Consider the following 23499-nt stretch of genomic DNA (forward strand, 5'->3'; position numbering starts at 1 on the left):
CTACAGGCCCATCTGCCTTCTGGACTTCATGGGAAAAGTCTTCGAAAGGGTTCGAAGCAGCAGGCGGTCTCTCCCAGAACCAATACGGGTTCAGGAAAGGGATGTCGACGCTGGACGCCATCTTGAGGGTCGTACAAACGGCGGAGGAAGCCATTGCTGGGACTAGGTGGAGAGGCGGAACCAAGTCCTATTGTCTGGTGGTGGCACTGGACATAAGGAACGCCTTCAAATCGGCCGACTGGACCCGGGCTACCTACTGAATATAGCGCGCAGCTATTTCAGCAATAGGGTGCTGACAATGGACACATGTCAGGGCTCTAGGGCATACGAAGTCTCAGCCGGAGTCCCGCAGGGCTCCGTTTTGAGACCTCTGCTCTGGAACGCCATGTACGACGGGGTCCTACGCCTCCCGATGCCAGCCAACACTAACCTGGTGGGTTTCGCTGACGACGTCGCACGACGTTGGAACTGGCGGCCCAAAAAACGGAGGCGGTCCTGATATCCAGCCGTAAAGTGGTCGAGCCCACCATAGTGCAGGTTGGTGGGACCGCGATCGAATCGCAGAGGTCCATCAAGTACCTTGGAGTCCTCATCGACACGCGCCTGTCCTTCAAAGAGCATCTGGAATCCGTCCACACGAAGGCCGGTGGGACCGCGGGAGCGCTATCCAGGATGCTGCTAAACACCAGAGGGCCAAAGCAGGCAAAGAGGAAACTGCTGACGAGCGTCGTGACGTCGCAGATGCTCTACGCCGCACCGGTGTGGGCAGAAGCCGCGAAGGTGAGGAGCTACATGCGAGGAGTGGAGGCAACGTACAGACTGTGCGCCATTAGGATCGCGTGCTCGTTCCGGACCATCTCAGACGAAGCCGCGTTAGTCATTGCCGGGCAAGTTCCGCTCAGGGAGCTGATAAGGGAGAGGAAGGAGATCCATGATGCCATGACGGACAGTGCAGCCGAGGTACGCTCCAAAGCAGAAATTAAGGACGCCGCCAGAAGGACCAGCATAGACAGATGGCAGACTCGATGGGACCACTCACCCAAAGGCCGATGGACCCACACCCTCATCCCAAGCATAGCATGCTGGGTTGAAAGGAAGCACGGCCAGGTGGATTTCTACCTTACCCAGGCACTGAGCGGACATGGCTGCTTCCGCGGCTACCTCAAGCGCTTCGGCCACGAGACAGAGGACTGGTGCCCCGAGTGTGGCACAGGCATAGAGGAGGACGCTCGCCACGTCCTCTTCGACTGCCACAGGTTTGACCTCGAGCGTCAGACATTGGAGACAGCAGCAGGGTCTAGGGTCAGCACCGAGACTCTGGTGCCGCTGATGCTGGCAGACCCGAAGGTGTGGGAAGCGGCCGCGGAGTTCGCCTCTAGCGTGATGCGAACGCTTAGGTCCTTGGAGAGAAGGCGGAAGGAGCAGACGGAGTAGGTGTCCACGCCACTGCGAAGCAATGCTTTCCGGCAGTACCGCAGTCCGCGGGGCCCCTTGTCCCAACATACTCTTGTCCGTTAAATTTAGGTAAATATAAATTGTATAGTATATATTATAGAGCAAATAAATAAGTATATGAATATAAAAAAAAAAAAACTTATTCCCTTACACACACACACATTCACAAATACACATACGGAGGAGATGCGTTTTAGTGTTTTCCAAGTGCGGTTGTGTTTATCACGAGCACCAAGTTTTCCGGCAAAAAAATCCGCGCCACGCCTGGCAACTGAAAGGAAAGCTGTTAAGAGCAGGTCACTGAAGCACCGGTACGTACTGCGTATGAAATCGGCCCTCGCCGACCACCCGTTCTGTTGCAGGGGCATATACAGTGCGCTCCGTGCAGGAGGGGGAGAGGGGTGAACTCTTGTTTGGCGCCTTCCGCTATACACATTGTTGGTGGAGTTGTAGCAAAACAATTTTCTCACTTAAATTTGTCTTTCTTTTTCTGTTTACGGTTCTCGCCGGGAGCCTCCCACTCAGCAGCTGATCACTGAGCTGCCAGTCAGGTGATCGCGCAGGGTGGCAGCTCGGACGGTGCTGCCGGACAGCCTCGTACGGAACAGGGCTGCCGGAGTGCCGGAGCAGAGTTACGTGCCAAACGAAATTTGAAATTTCAAATTAAAATCGACCCAGAATTAACTGGAACATCGAGCAAAGGAATGGAAGAGGACGAAAACCTGGCTTTCATGAAGGGCAGCAAGCTCGCCCGTCGCCAGCAGCTGCGTCAGCTCCAGGAGCAGAGCTACAGAGCATGGACCCGGACGCCTGGGAGACCCCTAAGAGGGTACGGGACCCAGCCAGCCCAGAGAGTTTGCAAAGAAAAACGCCGCCTAAGAGAAGTAAGGCCTGCCAGGAGGCAACCTGCCTCGAAAACCTCCAAGAGCTGGGAAATATCTTGGATGAAGTCCATAGCAGAATGATGGATAAGAATACGCGCCACATCAACATGGCGACGAGAAACATGTTCGTGCGAATGAAGGAGCTTCACACGAGCATCAATGAAGCAAGCCAAGCATCAGCAGCGGGCAGAAGCGCCAGGCAGGAAGGCCTCAACGCCGCAGTCCTGTGCTCAAAATGCTCACAGAGCACCAAGAGCATGAGCATGGACAAAGAGCAGCAGACAACGACAGTCTGGAAGAAGGATGCCGCGGCGCAAACGGAGCCGTGGCGTAGGCTAAGCCAGCCACTGGTGGATCCGGGTCCCCCTCCCTCCACGCGCCCAAGGCAGCCAAAAGACGCCAACGCAACCAGGAGGCCGCAGAAGAAAGCCCCGATGCCGCCACAAGAAGACGTGGCGACGCCCAGCGTTATGAGCCAGACTAAGAGCCCCGAGATTCAGGTCAGCGGATGGAGGGAGGTGGCCAAGAAGACGAGGGCAGCCAAGAAGCCGGCTAGGAAACCTCACCGCCCGGACGCCGTGGTCGTCGAGGCGAAAGGAAAAACCTACAGCGAGGTGCTGGCCCTGGTTATCCGGAGAGAAGACGGTCAGCTTCAGGACCTGAGTACGAGCGTCAACAAGGTCCGCCGTACCGCAAATGGTACCTGCTCCTTGAGCTGAACAGAGGCGATAAAGAAAGCGCAACAAGGATTAAGGAGAGCCTCGAATCGGTACTGGATGGAGTAGCGGAGGTACGAGCCCTTTCCGAAGACACGAGGACGAGGGTGCTAGCGATCAGCGACCTGGATCCGCTAGTAACCGCGGAGGACCTTGTCAAGGCCTTAGCGGAACAATTTGCCATCAAAGCCGACTCGGTGAATGTGAGAAGCCTACGCCCATCATACCGGCACACCCAGACTGCCGTAATTGGACTGCCGAGCAAGGATGCTCAAGTGGTCCTCGGCAAGGGCAAGGTCAAGGTGGGATGGACGGTATGTAAGATCAAGGAGAAGGACTCGCAGCCTAGGTGCTACAAGTGCTTGGAGATTGGGCACATTGCGCCAAACTGCCATAGTGCGGTGGACCGAACTGGGTGCTGCATTCGCAGCTGCTACCTAGCGCCCAGTCTACCCCTCGAGTCCTTCGCCCGAATCATTGAGGAACTAGCTGAAGACGCAAGAAACCGCGGGGCAGTCCTAATCGCCGGGGACTTCAACGCGTGGGCACACGAGTGGGGCTGTCAAGTCACCAACGCAAGAGGCCGAATCCTGCTAGAAACTTTAGCATCGCTAGACCTAGCGCTGCTGAACGAGGGCTCCCAGCAAACCTTCTGCAGGGGTAGCGCTGGGTCAATCATTGACCTAACGTTCGCGAGCCCTTCGCAGCTGCGCAATGCAAGGTGGCGAATAGGAGACGTGTACACCGGAAGCGACCACGAAGCCATAGTATGCACCATTGGCGAACGCCCCAGACCCAGCAGATCAAGCGCGAGGAGCAAAGCCTACATCGTGGACACGCTCAACACCAGCGCTCTGGCTAGAAGCCTCGAGACGTGGGAGGCCCTCGGGACACAAGTGCCAACGAATCGGCCAACAAGCTCGCCTTGCGAATGGAGGAGGCCTGTGACATGAGCATGAGACAGCGGAAGCCATTCATGCGGCATCACGAGCCAATCGTGTGGTGGAACGCCGACATCGACAGGCTCCGGACAACGTGTCTAAGGGCCAGACGAGCTATGCAGAGAGCGCGACGCACGACTCGGCTCGTCACATCGCATGAGGAGTATAGGACCGCCAGGAAGGCACTGAAGCATGCAATTCGGAGCAGCAAGCGGGAATGCTTTCTCCAGCTCTGCTACACAGCGGAACAAGACCCCTGGGGCAGGGCTTACAACATCGTTATGAAGCGGCTAAGTGCCGGGAGCAAGGCGCCAACGGACCCCAGCACCCTCGAGGACATAGTGCACACCCTGTTCCCCAGCGAGCAACAGAGGCGTCCAGGCCCCTTAGAAAGCGACGCACCGATCACGGACATCGAAATGATCACGGAAGCGGAGATCCTGGAAGCCGGTAGGAGCCTGCCCAGCAAAAAAGCAAAAAACGATGGAAGCCCTACGGAGGCTACGGATCCCGGAATACCTCCTGAGAATAGTGGACAGCTACCTCAGTGAGAGGGTGCTGCTGTACGAGACGAGCGAACGGATGAGATCATATAGAGTGACTGCTGGAGTCCCGCAGGGGTCGGTGCTGGGGCCGCTCCTGTGGAATACGATGTATTCGTCGGGTTTGCCGATGACGTCGCCATCGTAGTGGTAGCCAAGGACCTTGCAGCAGTTGAAGCAGCTGCAAACGGGGCAATCCGTGCCGTGGAGACGTGGCTCGCCATAGCGGGATTACAGCTGGCGGCCCACAAGACCGAGCCTGTTCTGATTAGCAGCAGGAAGAAGGTGGAGACGGCCCGAGTGTCGGTCGGCGGACACGACATTACTTCGCAAAGGGCTCTTAAATACCTAGGAGTAATGCTGGACACTAGGCTTTCATTTAGAGAGCACTTGGAGTACGCCAACACAAAGGCCGCACAGACTTGCCGAGAACTCTCGCGAATCCTGCTAAACACCAGGGGGCCAAAGCAAGCAAGGAGGAAGCTGATCACCAGCGTCGACTCCTCTCAGCTCCTGTATGCTGCCGCAGAGTGGTCCAAAGCGACGAAGGTGCCGAGCTAGATGCGAGGAGTCGAAGCAACGCACCGCTTATGTGCCATCAGGATTGCCTGCGCGTTTAGAACCATATCTGACGACGCAGCACTGGTCATCGCGGGACTAGTCCCAATAGCAGAGCAAGCGAGGGAAAGGGCCGAGGTGTACGAGCTATCTCGCAGGGACACCCACAATCCTCCCACCGGAGTCGAGAGAGAATCACCCAGGCACGAGACTGTCAGGAGGTGGCAGATGAAGTGGGATCCATCGACTAAAGGACGCTGGACCCACCAGCTGATTCCGGATATCAAGCTGTGGTTGGAGAGGAAGCACGGACAGGTGGACTTCCACCTCACTCAGATGCTAAGCGGCCACGGATGCTTCAGATCGTACCTGAAGCGGCTTGGACACGAAACGGAGGACTGGTGCGCATCATGTGGTCGAGGTATCGTGGAGGACGCTCACCACGTCTTCTTTGAATGCCACCGTTTCGAGTACGAGAGGCGCCAGCTAGAGGATGAGCTAGCCACCAGCATTAGCGTCGGAGGGATCGTGCCGCTCATGGTAGCGAGTCCCAAGGCGTGGGATGCCACCACTAGGTTCGCCGCCACTATAATGCGGGAACTACGGAGAGCGGAGAGGGAAAGCAAAGTGTCGGAGGAGTAAGGAGGAACGGCTGTGCAATGCTTTGCGGCCGTACCGCAAAGCTACGCCCCATTACCCCACCAACAAACCACAGTCCCAGACCCCGACAACTAGTTGCTAACCTTATATAAGAACTAGTATTAAAGCATAATAAAAGTAATAGAATACAAAAAAAATACACATACGGAGAGACATGGCAACCCAGCGACCGAGTGTGAAATGCACTCTGCGGGGCTTTAAACAAAAATGAAAATCGCTTGCATACATATGGGCGCTTATACATACACACACTTACACACAGGAGCATACACCACACACCACGCTCATCATCACACAGAGTTGAGCGTTTTCAAGTGCGGTTGTTTTGAATCACGGGCTCCTGATTCTCCGTTTTTAGCATCCGCGCTGCGCGTGTTACCTGGAAGAAAAGCTTATGAGAGCAGGTTGCTGTCGCACCGGGACGTACTGCGTATAAAAACCGGCCCCACCGGCATCCCGCTCTGTTGCAGGGGCACAATCAGTGCGCTCCAGGCAGCAGGGGAAGGGGGGGTGAACCCTTGTTTTGGCGCCTTCCACTTCCACTTTCCACATTGTTGGTGGAGGGAAAAAAGGAATTTTCACTCAACTTTTCTTCTTTCTTCTTCTTCTCGTCCGGAGCTTCACACACAGCAGCTGATCGCGCCGCCAGACAGGTGATCGCGTAGAGTTGCCACACGGACGGTGTTGCCAGACAGCCCCGATCGACCCAGGGCTGCCAGAGTGTTGGAGAGAGCTGGAGTTGCGCGCCAACGGAGGGAGATTTTAATTTCGAAATTCAAATTCTAAAGTAAACAATAGAAATGGAGGAGGATGAAAAGCTCGCCTTCAGGAAGGGTAGCATGCTCGCCCGATCGCCGGCACGCGAGCCATCTCCATCTCCAGCAGCAGCGGCGCAGAGTCGGGACCTTGACTCTAGGGAGACCCCCAAGAGGGTTCGGGACCCAGCCAGCCCGGGAAGTTCCCAGAGGCAAACGCCGCCAAAGAAGAGCAAGGCCCACCAGGAGGCTACCTGCCTTGAGAACCTCTCGGAGCTGGGAAAAATCCTTGATGAGGTTTAGACCAGGATGATGGACAAAAATACGCGCCACATCAACATGGCCACCAGAGCACTGTTCGTGCGCATGAAGGAGCTGCACTCGAACATCATCGAATCGAGCCAAGAGGCTGCAGCGGGTAGAAGCGCGCTGCAGGACGGCTCCGACGCCCAAGGCCTGTGCCCGAAATGCTCACAGAGCACGCGGAGCGCAGACAAGGAGCAGCAGACAACGACCGTCTGGAGGAAAGATGCAGCAGCGCAAACCGAACCGTGGCGTAAACTTAGCCAGCCATCCGTGGGCGAAGGTCCAATGGGGGAGCCGGGAACCCCACATACGCACCCATGGCAGCGAAAAGGAGCTATCGCAACCAAGAGGACCCTTAAAAAGGCCCCGTTGCGGCCACACGGAGACGTGGCGACGACCAGCGCCATGAGGCAGCCCAAGAGCCCCGGAATCCCGGACAGCGAATGGAGCGTGGTGGCCAAGAGGCCGAGAGCAGCACGCCGCGCTCGCCCAGACGCGGTCATAGTTCAGGCCCCCGGGAAGTCGTACAGCGAGGTTCTGGCAATGGTCACCAGACGACAAGACAACCAGCTTTCCGACCTGGGAAGCTGCGTCTCCAAGGTACGCCGCACCATAAACGGCAACCTTCTGCTGGAGGTGGCAAAAGACAGCGTGGAGAGTGCTGAGGGCATGAAAGCCAGCATCGCATGTGTCCTCGGCGATGGAGCGTCTGTGCGCGCAATGACGGAAGACTCGAAGGTGGTCATATTGGAGATACGGGACATCGACTCCCTCGCGACAGAGCAGGAGATCTGTGCCGCTCTAACTCGCCAATTCAACATTGAGGAGGGTCGAGTAAGAGTCCGCAGTCTGCGCCGCGGATACGCGGAGTCCCAGCTGGCGGTGGTCAGCTTGCCCTTGTCCTGCTTGTCCTGGGCCAAGCGGTCCTGAAAGGCGGCAAGGTGAGGATCGGCTGGACCATATGTAGGATCCGGGAAAGAGATGGACTCCCAAGGTGCTACCGATGCCTGGAACCCGGGCATATCGCACGGAACTGCAAGAGTACAGTGGACAGGAGTGGCTGCTGCATCAAATGCGGGGAGAAAGGGCACAAAGTTGCCGAATGCAAAAAAGAGCCTGCGTGCTTCATCTGCTCAGCAGCTGGAAAGAAGGAGGTCACGCACCAGGCGGCAAACAAAAACTGCCCAGCCACGCGAAGCGGGTTCGGCAAAACCAGGACGACATGCAGTTGATTCAACTCAACCTGAATCACTGCAGGGCCGCACAGGATCTCCTGACGCAGACGGTGCGCGAGCTTGGCTCTGAGGTGGCACTCCTCAGCGAACCACATAAGGTGGGCAGCAGCAGCGATTGGGCCACGGACCGTACTGGCAAAGCGGCCCTGTGGCTCTGTGGCGTCGACGCGCCACAATTGCGCGACACCAAGTCGGCAGACGGGTTCGTCCGAGGGTATGTAGGCGGCATATGGTTCTACAGCTGCTACCTGGCACCCAGCCTCTCACTGGAGACCTTCAGCCGCATTATGGACGAGCTGAGCTGCGATCTGCGAGGACGGAACAACGTCGTAGTCGGAGGCGACTTCAACGCCTGGGCCCTGGAATGGTGGTCCTCCCGTACAAACGCCAGAGGCCGCACGGTGTTGGAGGCTTTTGCCTCTCTGGACGTCGTCCTTCTGAACGAAGGGTCCCAGCAATTTTTCAGCAGGGCAGGTGTAGGGTCGATCATCGATCTCACCTATGCCAGCAGCACGCTGGCCCGGAACGCCCGATGGAGGATCAGCGGCGTATATACTGCCAGCGACCACGAGGCCATACTATGCACCCTGGGCACCCTTGCCCGATCGAGAGGTACCCCGTTCCGGCATGGGAAGGCGTACCGCCAGGACACGCTGAGGGCCCAAGCCTTCGCAAGCGCCCTTGAGAGCTACTCTGCAAACGATGCAGACGGAGCCAACGATATGGCGCCCAAATTGGCGGACGCACTTGAAGGCGCCTGCGACCAGAGCATGCTACCGAGAGGGACGTTCCGGAAGCACAAGGATCCAGTTTTCTGGTGGAGCGAAGCGATTGCGGTTCTCCGTAGAACCTGCCACCGGGCCAGAAGGCTGCTCCAGCGAGCCAGAGGCACACCGCGCTTGGCCCGATGCAGTGAGACCTACAAAGCGGCGATGAAGGATCTGAAGACCGCCATAAGGAACAGCAAGAGGGAATGCTTTCTTAAGCTGTGTGATGCCGCCGAAGAGGACCCCTGGGGAGGCGCGTACAGGATGGTGGTGAAGAGGCTGAACGCGGGCAGTAAAGCTCCAACAGATCCAAAGGCACTGGAGGGTATAGTCAGGGCACTGTTTCCTCGAGGACGGCAGATCCCTAGCTCCCTGCGGTTCGAGCATAGCCCGAGCGACATCTGCGAGGTTACGGAAGCCGAGGTGTTGCAGGCAGGCAGAAACCTGATACCTAGGAAGGCTCCGGGTCCGGATGCGATCCCCAACAGCGCGTTGAAGCTGGCACTTCTTCTACTCCCGAGGGAAGTTGCGGGCCTTTTCAACAAATGCCTCCAGGAGGGGACGTTCCCCGAGAGGTGGAAAAGGCAACGGCTGCTACTGTTAACCAAGCCGGGCAAGCCGCCAGGGGTGGCCTCTTCCTACAGGCCCATCTGCCTTCTGGACTCCATGGGAAATGTCTTCGAAAGGGTGATCGGTGCGAGGCTGAGCGCAGCCATCGAAGTAGCAGGCGGTCTCTCCCAGAACCAATACGGGTTCAGGAAAGGGAGGTCGACGCTGGACGCCATCTTGAGGGTCGTACAAACGGCGGAGGAAGCCATTGCTGGGACTAGGTGGAGAGGCGGAACCAAGTCCTATTGTCTGGTGGTGACACTGGACACTAGGAACGCCTTCAACTCGGCCGACTGGACCCGGACGCTGGAGGCACTGAGGTCCTTCAACATCCCGGGCTACCTACTGAATATAGCGCGCAGCTATTTCAGCAATAGGGTGCTGACAATGGACACATGTCAGGGCTCTAGGGCATACGAAGTCTCAGCCGGAGTCCCGCAGGGCTCCGTTTTGGGACCTCTGCTCTGGAACGCCATGTACGACGGGGTCCTACGGCTCCCGATGCCAGCCAACACTAACCTGGTGGGTTTCGCTGACGACGTCGCAATAGTGGCGGTAGCGAAGGAACTTTCCGCAGTGGAGGAGCTTGCCAACGTCGCCATACAAGCCGTCGAGGCGTGGCTAGCCGCCGCGGGGCTGGAGCTGGCGGCCCAAAAAACGGAGGCGGTCCTGATATCCAGCCGTAAAGTGGTCGAGACCGGCAGAGTGCAGGTCGGTGGGACCGCGATCGAATCGCAGAGGTCCATCAAGTACCTTGGAGTCCTCATCGACACGCGCCTGTCCTTCAAAGAGCATCTGGAATACGTCCACACGAAGGCCGGTGGGACCGCAGGAGCGCTATCCAGGATGCTGCTAAACACCAGAGGGCCAAAGCAGGCAACGAGGAAACTGCTGACGAGCGTCGTGACGTCGCAGATGCTCTACGCCGCACCGGTGTGGGCAGAAGCCGCGAAGGTGAGGAGCTACATGCGAGGAGTTGAGGCAACGTACAGACTGTGCGCCATTAGGATCGCGTGCTCGTTCCGGACCATCTCAGACGAAGCCGCGTTAGTCATTGCCGGGCAAGTTCCGCTCAGGGAGCTGATAAGGGAGAGGAAGGAGATCCATGATGCCATGACGGACAGTGCAGCCGAGGCACGCTCCAAAGCAGAAATTAGGGACGCCGCCAGAAGGACCAGCATAGACAGATGGCAGACTCGATGGGACCACTCACCCAAAGGCCGATGGACCCACACCCTCATCCCAAGCATAGCATGCTGGGTTGAAAGAAGCACGGCCAGGTGGATTTCTACCTTACCCAGGCACTGAGCGGACATGGCTGCTTCCGCGGCTACCTCAAGCGCTTCGGCCACGAGACAGAGGACTGGTGCCCCGAGTGTGGCACAGGCATAGAAGGGGACGCTCGCCACGTCCTCTTCGACTGCCACAGGGTTGACCTCGAGCGTCAGACATTGGAGACAGCAGCAGGGTCTAGGGTCAGCACCGAGACTCTGGTGCCGCTGATGCTGGCAGACCCGAAGGTGTGGGAAGCGGCCGCGGAGTTCGCCTCTAGCGTGATGCGAACGCTTAGGTCCTTGGAGAGAAGGCGGAAGGAGCAGACGGAGTAGGTGTCCACGCCACTGCGAAGCAATGCTTTGCGGCAGTACCGCAGTCCGCGGGGCCCCTAGTCCCAACATACTCTTGTCCGTTAAATTAAGTTAAATATAAATTGTCCAGTATATATTATAGAGCAAATAAATAAGTATATGAATATAAAAAAAAAAAACACACATACACACAGACTCACAGCGGATGTGTATCCTTTTTGGCTTGCACAAAAAGAAGCTGACGGCGACGTCGTCGTCGTTGTTGTTGCGGTGCTTCGACAATTTTAACGACCATAACTGGTTCTCACTCTGCTCCCCATGCGAGCTGCCCCATGCCCCTGCCCCATCCCCCACCCTATGCCCCGTCGCTGTCTGCCACGCGCATTTATTTTAAAATACGCGGCACTTCCGCCGCAAACGGCACACAGTTGGCCCACATCCCCATACCCCATGCCTCTTCCTACAATCCGTTCCTCTGCAGCCGGCACCCAATACCAGTAGCAGGAGCAGGAGGAGCGGCAACCACTTTCAAGTGCCTCCAACACTCGGCTTCTTTATATGGCAATAATAACCAAATGTTCTTGTCTCCACATCCGTTTCCCTCTTACCTCTCATCCCTTCGTTGGCTTCCATTATGGTGACCAGCACCAGGCCGTGCCCCATCCTGCCCCATGCCCATCCCACACCAATACCCTTCCATAATGTTCATTTCCATGGCGATTCCTTGCGGTGTGATTCCGGCTTGTCCTTTCGGCAATATATTTTAAGTCCTTACCTTCCTCGCGGTCACCAATACGATATGGACACTCGCATCCTCCCGACTCTCTACACCAGCTCCATCGCACACAGCACTCAAGCCGAAGCTGAAGCTGAAGCTGCCACCATGTGAGGATGTGACTTATTTCTCGCCAGCCGAAATCATTCACACTTTTGTGAGGCAACGGATTGCATTTATGGAAAGGAATTGAGATTGTATGAGGGATTTCCAAGATATCATTGAAGTGGAAATTTCCAAGTAAAATAATTCTAACGATGTAATATCATCTAAATACCATAGGGTCTTTTGGGAAACGATTAAGTAAGGAACTATACATAGCTTTAATATTTCCTCGTAGCTGGCTATTAGCAAATCTAATCAAAATTGATTATAAGTCGTTTCATTCATATTTAAACTAAGTTCTACTCCTTACCGACTTCAGTCTGAGAATGAATCTCCCCCAACGTGTAAATGATATCCCCACCTGTAGCTGGCCCAGCCTCAGCCCTGTCCAGCCGTCTCTCAGAAGCCGCAAGCATTCGTCTTTCCCTCACTCACATCCGAAGCAGTTGGAGAAATGTATGAAAAACTCAATTTAATTGCACATTTACACATGTTACACATTTCCATTTGCCGGAGCAACTTTTGTCACTGTTCCTGTTGTTGCACCCTTGTTGCAATTACTTTTGAGGAAGAGCTCTGTGTTTTACCTGTTTCTGTGTGTGTGTTTTCTCTTTTTTTTTGGGAGGAAACGACACCCGCAAGGCACTGGGCAGAGAGAGGCCATCGATCAGATGGCGGCTTTGCCCCGTAGCCATTAGAGGAGTTTGAGTTTTGAGCTATTGCCAAGGCCCGAAAGCAGAAGCAGGAACGGAACAGCAACTGGACGAGGACTAGGCAGGGAGGCGGCTGGGTGGGGGCAGGGAGGGGGACCCAACAATAAAACACAGAACGTGTAAATAGAATTTTTGGCACGATGGTCGCCCAGGGAGTGCTTCGGCATAATCTGCATGAGTAGAGGTAGCACCCGAAGCCGTGGCCATATCCGCCACAATGTCTGCCAGGACACCGGAGCAATTTGTGCGAGTGTTCGAAATGTTTTCAATTGATTAGCTTTAATTTATATGCATACATATGTACCTGTACCTAGTTATACCTCGATTTTCTCGATTTGCTCGATTTTTGTTTGCAGTTGGCGAAAAGGAGGAGGAGGCACAGCCCAATGTGGGTGACCTGCTGGAGCCCAAGGAGGAGCTGCTTAGTGCGGACGAGGAGGATGGGGAAGAGGACCCCGAGGCGGAGGAGGATGCTGAGGGAGAGCTGCTTACCGAGGAGAAGCCACTCAAGCCTAATGAATCACAGCCACAAAGCCACTGGACAACAGCTGATGAGGATCCGGGCAGGGGCTCGGTTGTGCCAAAAGAAGAAGCAGAAGAAGTACAACACCCACGGGATAAGGAAGGTCCTGCTGCTGGTGGTGCATCTGATGCAGCTGCCAATACCAACGGGCACTGCAAGTCCTCTGGTAAAATTGACTTCAATTTGCATATTTTATTGCCTCCAGCCGAAAGATATATCTATATCTATGTATATGTAAACCAACCCAAGGCCAGCAGCAACAGCAGCAGCAACCTATTCCGGGCTGGCCCCAAGTCCGTTGCAAGTCCTTCGTCGTCTTGGCCGTCTTGGGCACTTCCCCTGGGTCTTTCACATGTCCGGCTAATAACTCTCGACAGTCTCATAAATAGCAAATGTACGGTTTTAGCTCCTGTTGTTGTTGCTGGTGCTGTTGACCCAGCTAGGACACATCCGCATCCACTTGGTCCTGGTTCTGGTCCTGGACACGTGGGACCTCTGCCCCCCAGCTTTGGTGTCCAAATAGTGAAGGTTTTAAAGTGTGGAATGCTCTTGTAAATTGGATAAGGTTAATGCATCACACGGCCTGGCTAAGACACAGGGTGCTATAGGGGACTATGGAAAAATGTCCTAAATTTGAAATGATATCCACATTAAACGCTTTGATGGTAGATTGGAATTTGCAAGAATTTGTGACATGTGCTCTGGGAAATCTGCCTTAAAACCTTTTCCACGAGCACAGCTTTAAAGTACCGAAACTCATTTTGGGACGACAGAGAGAGAGAGATGCATAGACACCCTGTGTGTCTGTCGTATTCCCATTGGTGCCGCTGCCTGGTCACATCAACTTTGATGTCTCCATGCGGCCCAAACACGCACACTCCCATATCTGAGTTGGGGCATATGTGTGTGTGTGGGGGGAGGCATGTATTTGGTATTCCTGTGCGTCATTGCATTATGGCACTTGGGTGTAAAGCAATCGATTCCAATGACCAAAGCGCTGCTCGTTACGGTCGCCACCGCTGCGTCCGCATGGCCCGACAATAATAAAACAAGCTACATGTTTTAAATGGAACACAGCCATATATACACACGTACTCTTACCATTCTGTATATGTACATATATACTCATGTACATACATACACAGCCATGTGTCTGTTCATTATTTGTTGCTCTTTTCTGTGCTGCGTGCTCTGGGCTGGCTCTGGCTCTGGGTCGGAATGGGCTCTGCTGGCGGAATTCCCGCGAGTCCAGGCGACGGCAGTCCATGTCTCTCGTCTCCAGCCTCCCCGGCATAGAGAGCATCATCATCATCAACTATAACCGTCCGGCTATGCTCTCCCCTGCCATCTGCATGGTCTGGGTGCCCTGGATTATTGTTGCCGGGTGTACCTGGGAGTCCGAGCTGACGCTTTTGCTGCTTCTGCCGCTTCTGAATGTGCGATGCTGGCCGAGAATCGCTCCTAACCTCACTGCGCACACTTCGGACCCGACTAACGGCACTACGGAGGACCGAACTTTATCACCGCCGCGGCGTTCGCCTGCACTCGCCATCTCTGTCGCTCGCACTCGCATAATATATGACAAGTACACGCCGCTGCACTGCGTCCGTTTACTGTCGTGGCACCACCGCCTGGTGCTGCTGGTGGGGCTGCTGTTGCCGTTCTGTCGCTCGGTGCTGGTCCTGGCCTCGTCCTGTCGGAATCTCTGGTGTGTTGTATAATGTTCTAAAGGAAAATCGAGAGGCTGTGATAAGTTTGGGGATCCGAAAATTGTCTTTCTACTTCATGTTGCTGTTGTTGCTGCTGTCGACGATGCTGCGACGCTGGCAGAAATGAGAAACCCGGCGAGAATGAATTGCCCCTTTTGTGCGCATCAGAGGCAGCAGCAGTACCAGCAGTATCAGTAGTAGTAGTAGCAACATGGCCCTAGATGACGGGCCCCACACAGTGGGACAAGTCTGAGGGATTGGCTGGTGATTGTGAGAGGAGAAGAAGAGCTTGGGGACGATTGGAAACAACGATAAAGCCGTGTGAAACGTATTACCTCCATGTGTTTTAATGGAGTTTAAGAAATTGACATGCATTTCTGATACATAAAGAAGTTATTAAACCTAAGAAACGTGAGATACAAGTTCAAGTTCAAAGTTAAATACGAAAAAACCAAAACCTTTGGCTCTCTCTTTCATTTTTTATACCCGATACTCAAAATGAGTATTGGGGTATATTAGATTTGTGGTAAAAGTGGATGTGTGTAACGTCCAGAAGGAATCGTTTCCGACCCCATAAAGTATATATATTCTTGATCAGCATCAATAGCCGAGTCGATTGAGCCCTGTCTGTCTGTCCGTCTGTCCGTCCGTCCGTCCGTCCGTCCGTCCGTCCGTCCGTCCGTCCCCTTCAGCGCCTAGTGCTCAAAGACTATAGGAGCTAGAGCAACGATATTTTGGATCCAGACTTCTGTGATATGTCACTCCTACAAGAATATTTCAAAACTTTGCCCCGCCCACTTCCGCCCCCACAAAGGGCGAAAATCTGTGGCATCCACAATTTCGACGATACGAGAAAACTAAAAACGCAGAATCGTAGAAGATGCCTATATCTTTTAGAGTGCAAAATCTGAACCAGATCGTATAGTTATTATAGCCAGAATCGAGAAAACAATTTCATTCTTTCTCGCTCTGTCTCTCTCTAACACACAGGTTAGAGTAACCAAATTTAGTATCCGCACTCCTGTTAGATCTCACTATAAAACGTATATCTCAGAATTTCGCCCCACCCCCTTCCGCCCCCACAAAGGACGAAAATCTGTTGCATCCACAATATTGCAGATTCGAGAAAACTAAAAACGCAGAATCATAGATAATGACCATATCTATCAGATTGCTGAATCTGGATCAGATCAGATCATTTTTATAGCCAAAAGGAACAAATCAATGCAGTGGCTACGCAGCCCCCGACGTCACGCTCAGACTGATTTTCTGTCTCTCTCGCACGCACTCTTTGTAGTGTCGTTCAATATTAGCGGCGTCTGCCGGAGAGAGCCATACTGACTTAGTATCGGGTATAACTGTAGAGTTGCGGTGTCCGCAGCAACTCACAACGTTCCACCTCGTTTTTATACCCGATACTCAAAATGAGTATTGGGGTATATTAGATTTGTGGTAAAAGTGTATGTGTGTAACGTCCAGAAGGAATCGTTTCCGACCCCATAAAGTATATATATTCTTGATCAGCATCAATAGCCGAGTCGATTGAGCCCTGTCTGTCTGTCCGTCTGTCCGTCCGTCCGTCCGTCCGTCCCCTTCAGCGCCTAGTGCTCAAAGACTATAAGAGCTAGAGCAACGATGAGACTATAAGAGCTAGAGCAACGATGTTTTGGATCCAGACTTCTGTGATATGTCACTGCTACAAAAATATTTCAAAACTTCGCCCCGCCCACTTCCGCCCCCACAAAGGACGAAAATCTGTGGCATCCACATTTTTAAAGATACGATAAATCAAAAACGCAGAATCGTAGAGGATGACTATATGTTCCAGAGTGTAAAATCTCAACCAGATCGTATAATTATTATAGCCAGAATCAAGAAAACAATTTCATTCTTTCTCTCTCTGTCTCTCTCTAACACACAGGTTTCATGGTCCGTTTTGCCAATTGTAAAATATGAGTTCAAGGATCTCAGAACCCAAAGGAGCTAGAGCAACCAAATTTGGTATCCACACTCCTGTGATATCGGACCTTGACCGTTTCGTGTCCAAATTTCGCCACACCCCCCTCCGCCCCCGCAAAGGACGAAAATCTGGGGCATCCACAAATCTCAGAGACTATTAAGGCTAGAGTAACCAAATTTGGTATCCGCACTTCTGTTAGATCTCACTATAAAACGTATATCTATGAATTTCGCCCCACCCCCTTCCGCCCCCGCAAAGGACGAAAATCTGTTGCATCCACAATATTGCACATTCGAGAAAACTAAAAACGCAGAATCATAGATAATGACCATATCTATCAGATTGCTGAATCTGGATCAGATCGGATCATTTTTGTAGCCAAAAGCAAGAAATCAATTTGCAGTGGCCACGCAGCGCCCGACGTCACGCTCAGACTGATTTTCTGTCTCTCTCGCACGCACTCTTTGTCTTGTCGTTTAATATTAGCGGCGTCTGCCGCAGGAGAGCCATACTGACTTAGTATCGGGTATAACTGTAGAGTTGCGGTTGCTCTAAACCACAAAATTATATTAAAATACTATAATGGAATCATTATATCAAATATTTGATCCAAATATGTATATATCATTTTTTAAATAAATATTTTGATATTTAAATCAAATTAATTTCCTACTAATTTAATATAATATATGTATTTATTTTCAATTGTTTTATATTTAGACAAAATTTTGAATACCTTAATATTTAAATCAAAGTGAATTCTATTTAATGTCATTATTTTCATACTTAAAACCCGAATATTTCAATTGAATATGGGTGTGTTTCTTTTTACTATGCTATTTTTCTCCCAGTTTATGGTGATATTTACCATTTGTGTGATATTCGTTGATATTCTATCTTTCCCCAATGTGAGACCACTGTACAGCTGAGCTCCCGCCAAAAATGTCACACACACTCCCCCACGTGTGTCCCTATGTCAGGAGCCCCTTCAACTCGCTCTAAAAGCTGGCATCTCCCTCACTCGCACGACATTAATATGAGTTCTGCTGCTTATAGATTATATTTGTGTAAAGTTTTATGTTGCAATTTTCGGGGAAGGCCGCTGCACAAGAGGAGGACTGAAGAGTCGAGGCGGGGGCAGAAACGACAGAGCAGCCCCGGCGACGACGACGGCATGTCCTTGGGGAGCAACCTTGGTGCGAATAAAAACGAGGGGGAACGTTGTGAGTTGCTGCGGACACCGCAACTCTACAGTTATACCCGATACTTAGTCAGTATGGCTCTCCTCCGGCAGGCGCCGCTAATATTAAACGACACGACAAAGAGTGCGTGCGAGAGAGACAGAAAATCAGCCTGAGCGTGACGTCGGGCGCTGCGTAGCCACTGCAAATTGATTTGTTCCTTTTGGCTATACAAATTATCTGATCTAATCCAGATTCAGCAATCTCATAGATACGGCTATTTTCTATGATTCTGCGTTTTTAGTTTTCTCGAATCTGCAATATTGTGGGTGCAACAGATTTTCGTCCTTTGTGTGGGCGGAAGGAAGTGGGGCGAAATTTAGAGAAATACGTTTTATAGTGAGATCTAACAGAAGTGCGGATACCAAATTTGGTTACTCTAGCCTTAATAGTCTCTGAGATTCGTGGATGCCCCAGATTTTCGTCCTTTGCGGGGCGGAAGGGGGTGTGGCGAAATTTTGACACAAAACGGTCAAGGTCCGATATCACAGGAGTGTGGATACCAAATTTGGTTGCTCTAGCTCTTATGCGTTCTGAGATCCTTGAACTCATATTTTGCAATCGGCAAAACCGACCATGAAACCTGTGTGTTAGAGAGAGACAGAGCGAGAAAGAATGAAATTGTTTTCTTGATTCTGGCTATAATAATTATACGATCTGGTTGAGATTTTACACTCTAGAACATATATAGTCATCCTCTACGATTCTGCGTTTTTAGTTTTCTTGATTCTGCAATATTGCGGATGCAACAGATTTTCGTCCTTTGTGTGGGCAAAAGGGGGTGGGACGAAATTTTGAGATATACGTTTTATAGTGAGATCTAACAGGAGTGCGGATACTAAATTTGGTTACTCTAGCGTTAATAGTCTCTGAGATTTGTGGATGCCCCAGATTTTCGTCCTTTGCGGGGGCGGAAGGGGGTGTGGCGAAATTTTGACACAAAACGGTCAAGGTCCGATATCACAGGAGTGTGGATACCAAATTTGGTTGCTCTAGCTCCTTTGGGTTCTGAGATCCTTGAACTCATATTTTGCAATTGGCAAAGCCGACCATGAAACCTGTGTGTTAGAGAGAGACAGAGCGAGAAAGAATGAAACTGTTTTCTTGATTCTGGCTATAATAATTATACGATCTGGTTGAGATCTTACACTCTAGAACATATAGTCATCCTCTACGATTCTGCGTTTTTGGTTTTATTGTATCTTTAAAAATGTGGATGCCACAGATTTTCGTCCTTTGTGGGGGCGGAAGTGGGCGGGGCGAAGTTTTGAAATATTTTTGTAGCAGTGACATATCACAGAGTCACAAAGTCTCTTATAGTCTTTGAGCACTAGGCGCTGAAGGGGACGGACAGACGGACGGACGGACAGACGGACGGACGTACAGACGGACGGACGTACAGACGGACAGACAGACATGGCTCAATCGACTCGGCTATTGATGCTGATCAAGAATATATATACTTTATGGGGTCGGAAACGATTCCTTCTGGACGTTACACACATCCACTTTTACCACAAATCTAATATACCCCAATACTCATTTTGAGTATCGGGTATAATTATACATTGCCATATAAGCAGCCGGGACGAAGTAGACAACAAAGGGGGGACGAGGGGGGGAGGTCTCCTACTCCCTCAAGGAGTGAAGGTGTCTCCGTCTCACACTGTATCTCTGTCTCTCTCTCTCTCTCAGTGTGTGTGTGTTAACTTTTGGTAGCGTGTTTATTGGTATGCTCTTTGGGGAGCATCTTGAGACCGAGAGACCAAAATAGAGAGAGGGAAAGAGAGAGAGAGAGAGAGAGAGAGAGTGGAAGGGAAGAGACATCAGCCGTCTAGAGGACTTATACGAACAGAAAGGTGGCCATAAAATGATCAGGTGCACAGCAAACGAAAGCAAGTCGAGGACACGAAACACACATACACCTCAGCCGGTTCTATGGAGGCAGGCACGGGGTGGTGGCAGGCTGGAAAGAGCGATTCGGCGAGCTGCATAAAAGGTGCGTTAAATTTGAAGATGAACTTCGTTTATTTTCGTTTGGAGTATCAGATATGCAAAGGTAGCCCTAAACGAAGTGAAACTGCAACGATATTGGTACTGTTGCAGCTCTGCTTCTCACACTCCAACAGCTTATCGATTACCACGGCAGTTCGATAAATTTGCAAATTGCAACCATGATGATTCCAATTCCCCCTGCATACATAATTCATTTATCACTTCATAATTGCATCAGAGACATATCGGGTCCCACTTTCCCGTAGGTACACTCCTCCTGCCGCCTCCCACCACCCCCTCGGCTCCTGTTCGATTACATGCACGTCGACTGCTGCCTTTATTATTTCGCCTCTGTTTCCTTTTTTTTGCAATAATTTTCAAACAGAAACACACAAAAAGCATTTGCGCAACAGTTCCCCAAGGATCATGCGACGACGACGGCGACGACGACGACTATGTCGAGGAAGCCAAGGCAACAGAGGAGTTGAGAGGGTATGCGGGGGAGCGGGGAAGTGGAGCCAACGAATCGAATTAAGAGCCACCACACGGTAGTGGAGCACCTCGCAGTGGAGCAGAGCAGAGCGCCCGCTTCAGTAAGTTCCCAAGGGGGCCTTGCGCAGTCCGAGTTGGACTCAGAGTTCCAGCACTCGTCGCCCCCCCCCTTCGCTTTCTTCCGTTCTTTGTCTGACAGCGGGAGCTGTTGTTGCTTTTGTTGTTGCGAGCAGCAGTGGTGGTGGGGGAGTACTCAAAAAGGGGTTCCAACGCAGCCTCGTATATCAAGCTGCTTTCCTTTTGTTAGAGATAAGACACAGGCTGAAGCTAGACGAAGTTAATGCTGACCCCCTCTCTTAAGTGAATTCTCATGACTACGCCCCTGACTCCCTTTTTGTTGTTGGCCTCTTCTGGACCTGGTCCGTTGTTGTATCGTAGGCGTCGCTCTGGGAAATCTGGGCGAGTGCAGGCCTGCAGCGCCAGTCTCCACAGTGCAGTTCCCAGTTCCCCCTGTGCATGTGTGGTGGGCGTGGCTTCACAATAATCAGTAGCAACTCCCCCCTTCACCCACAATATCCAGAAACTCGTAAAATGGCCACAAGATGGAGCTAGTTCCATATATGCAAATTTCGTTCGATTTATGGATCACGCCGCACACATATGGGCGATAAATGTGCATATGGATCAAGAGACGGAGGAGGAATCTGCTTCATTAACATCATGATTCGCGAAAGATGCGAGAAAGTCGTAAAATTAGCCAGGCAGGCGCCCGTGGATGTCTGATGATGATGATGAATGCAGTGCAGATGCATCCAGACCACCTATCCCCCATGTTCCTCCATCCCACTAACACCATCCATCCTCCGTGTGTGCCCCATTGAGGGATTGTGTCGAAAAATTTGCAAAACTCAAAGCAACAATTCGACGAAAGCCAATTTTGCGTCATACGACGTCAAGAGCGCAGAGACAAGAGTTGCATGTGTGGCAAAAGAAGGTGGCGGAAGTAGGAGGAGGAGGAGCGGGACCGGGAGCGTGGCATATGACTCCCCATAGAGCGAATGTTGAATAATCATCAAGCATCATCAGAGAGAAAGAGAGACACACAGAGATAGAGGGAAAACAGAGGCATAGTCGTGTCAAAGTCGCCGCCTTCTCTCCAACAGGAGGAGACAGAGGAGGGGGAGGCATCAATGGGGCGCGTGATGCGTTTTTGGCATGTTAAAAACTTGTCCTGGGTTCAGGGTCCAACGGCTAGATGGAGCTGCCAGCACGTGCAACACTCACACGGAAACACATTCTCACACATACACACGGAGAAATTCGTAAAATTTTGTTTCCGCTGATGAAGTATTCCCAGCTGCAGGACAGGCAGGGGGGGGGGGGGGTTTCGGATAGTGGAGAACCCGGATATTTCATTTTGTCATTAGAAACTAGTAAAAGCCGAAAACGCGAATGTGGCAAAAGTGGCAAAAGCAGTGAAAGCCTGATGGTGGATGGTTGCTGGTCAATGACTTGATGAGTTCATGTCAAAGGGTTTTATGGTGTGAAGCGTGTTGGACAGAGATCGGAATGTGGAGAATGAAGATAGAAAAACCAATTCACAGAACCTAAATCTGTATCCCAACTAACTGTTGGGGTAACCAACCCCATCAGCATATCCCTGCGGAGCACCTTCTTGGCTTACTTCCCCAAACTCAAGGCAGACATCCACCCACTGACACCCAGCAAGGGACACGTCTAACGGTGCGTATGAATAACTTCTAGTCTTGTGGCTTGTGCAGACGCCTTCTGTCTCGCCGCCGACCCCTCCCGCCAACGAGGCACAGCACGTGCTGCTATCAGCTGTTCCTTCAGCTTCTGGCAGTGAGTGACCAAAACAAGTGTCTCTCTTAAGTCGCATTTTCTCTCTTTTCGCTGGACATGCGCCGTGCTAGGAAATGCTATCCCATGCTCTTATATACTCTTAAGTGTGTGAGGGGGTGGAGGTGGAGTTGGTGTCGAGGGAAGGGAGAGCGCGGGGGTTAGCTTGGGTGCTTACTTGCTTGGGTATGGCATTATGGCACCCTGGGGCTTAGCATAATCAAAATTCCTTTCACTTGGGTATCGAGCAGGGCATCCTGCCCCTGCTTCAGCTCCAGCTACAGCTACAGCTCCTGCTCCTGGTGCCCTGGCAACCATCCACAGGCAGCGACGTGCCCCAGTCGAGGTCAAGTCCCTGCTGCATTTTCCTTGCAATCCTTGGCTAAGAAGAGCTTGTGTGTCTTTCCATTCCAGTCCGAACCCACAACAAGAACAATCCTGATGACGAGGAGGACGCGGAGGCGGATGCTGAGAATGCGGAGGAGGAGCCAGAAGACATGGACTTGGATGGCGACCTGCTGAGTCTCAGTGGCGAAGAGGACTACAATGATGAAGAGCTGCAGAGTCTCGACAGCTTCTACTCAGGTGAGCGGTTTGTCACATATGCTCCCCATTCACTGGCCCCCACCCAATCCTCCCACATCTTCCCTTTCCACACAGCGCACAGCATGCGTGCCCAAGCCATAACCATTGAAATTGCCGTACAGGGTGTTATCCGGGCAGCTGGCCACGACACTCCAGGGTGCTCTCCACCTGTGCCGCGGGTGTCGTTTCCATGTTCTGCAGTCCGGGGCTGCCGGGCAGCCTAACTACGTTTTAAAAACCCCAAACAGCAATCAACACCAAGCCGGGGCCGACAGTGCCCGTGCCCGTTCCCGTAGATATAGACGCAGAGCCAGGTCGGAGACGGCAGCAGTCGGAGTCAAGTGGGGACCTCTACCTCTAGCTCTTGCCACTCTCTTGCCACATCACTTTCACATATCCTCGTTGCCATTTACGAGCTGTCGAAAATACTGAGAGGCAGACGGAGAGAAACAGAGAGGAAGAGACCGAACTGGCAGCATCATGAGCTACGGCCACGACATGACCTCCTGTCCCTGCCTCTCCCTCTA

At 52.3% G+C, this 23499-nt stretch overlaps 1 protein-coding gene across 1 annotated transcript; it reads left to right on the top strand.

The window, feature by feature from the left end:
* Positions 1-12781: 12781 nt before the first annotated feature.
* LOC117191494 (retinitis pigmentosa 1-like 1 protein) lies at positions 12782-23333 on the top strand. Its single transcript, XM_033396346.1, has 4 exons — positions 12782-12851; positions 12964-13296; positions 22802-23095; positions 23221-23333. The coding sequence occupies exons 1-4, from the start codon at positions 12782-12784 to the stop codon at positions 23331-23333; spliced, it is 810 nt and encodes a 269-aa protein (XP_033252237.1).
* Positions 23334-23499: the final 166 nt, after the last annotated feature.

The sequence above is a fragment of the Drosophila miranda genome (assembly GCF_003369915.1).
Source record: "Drosophila miranda strain MSH22 chromosome Y unlocalized genomic scaffold, D.miranda_PacBio2.1 Contig_Y1_pilon, whole genome shotgun sequence".
Classification (NCBI taxonomy): Eukaryota; Metazoa; Arthropoda; class Insecta; order Diptera; family Drosophilidae; genus Drosophila; species Drosophila miranda.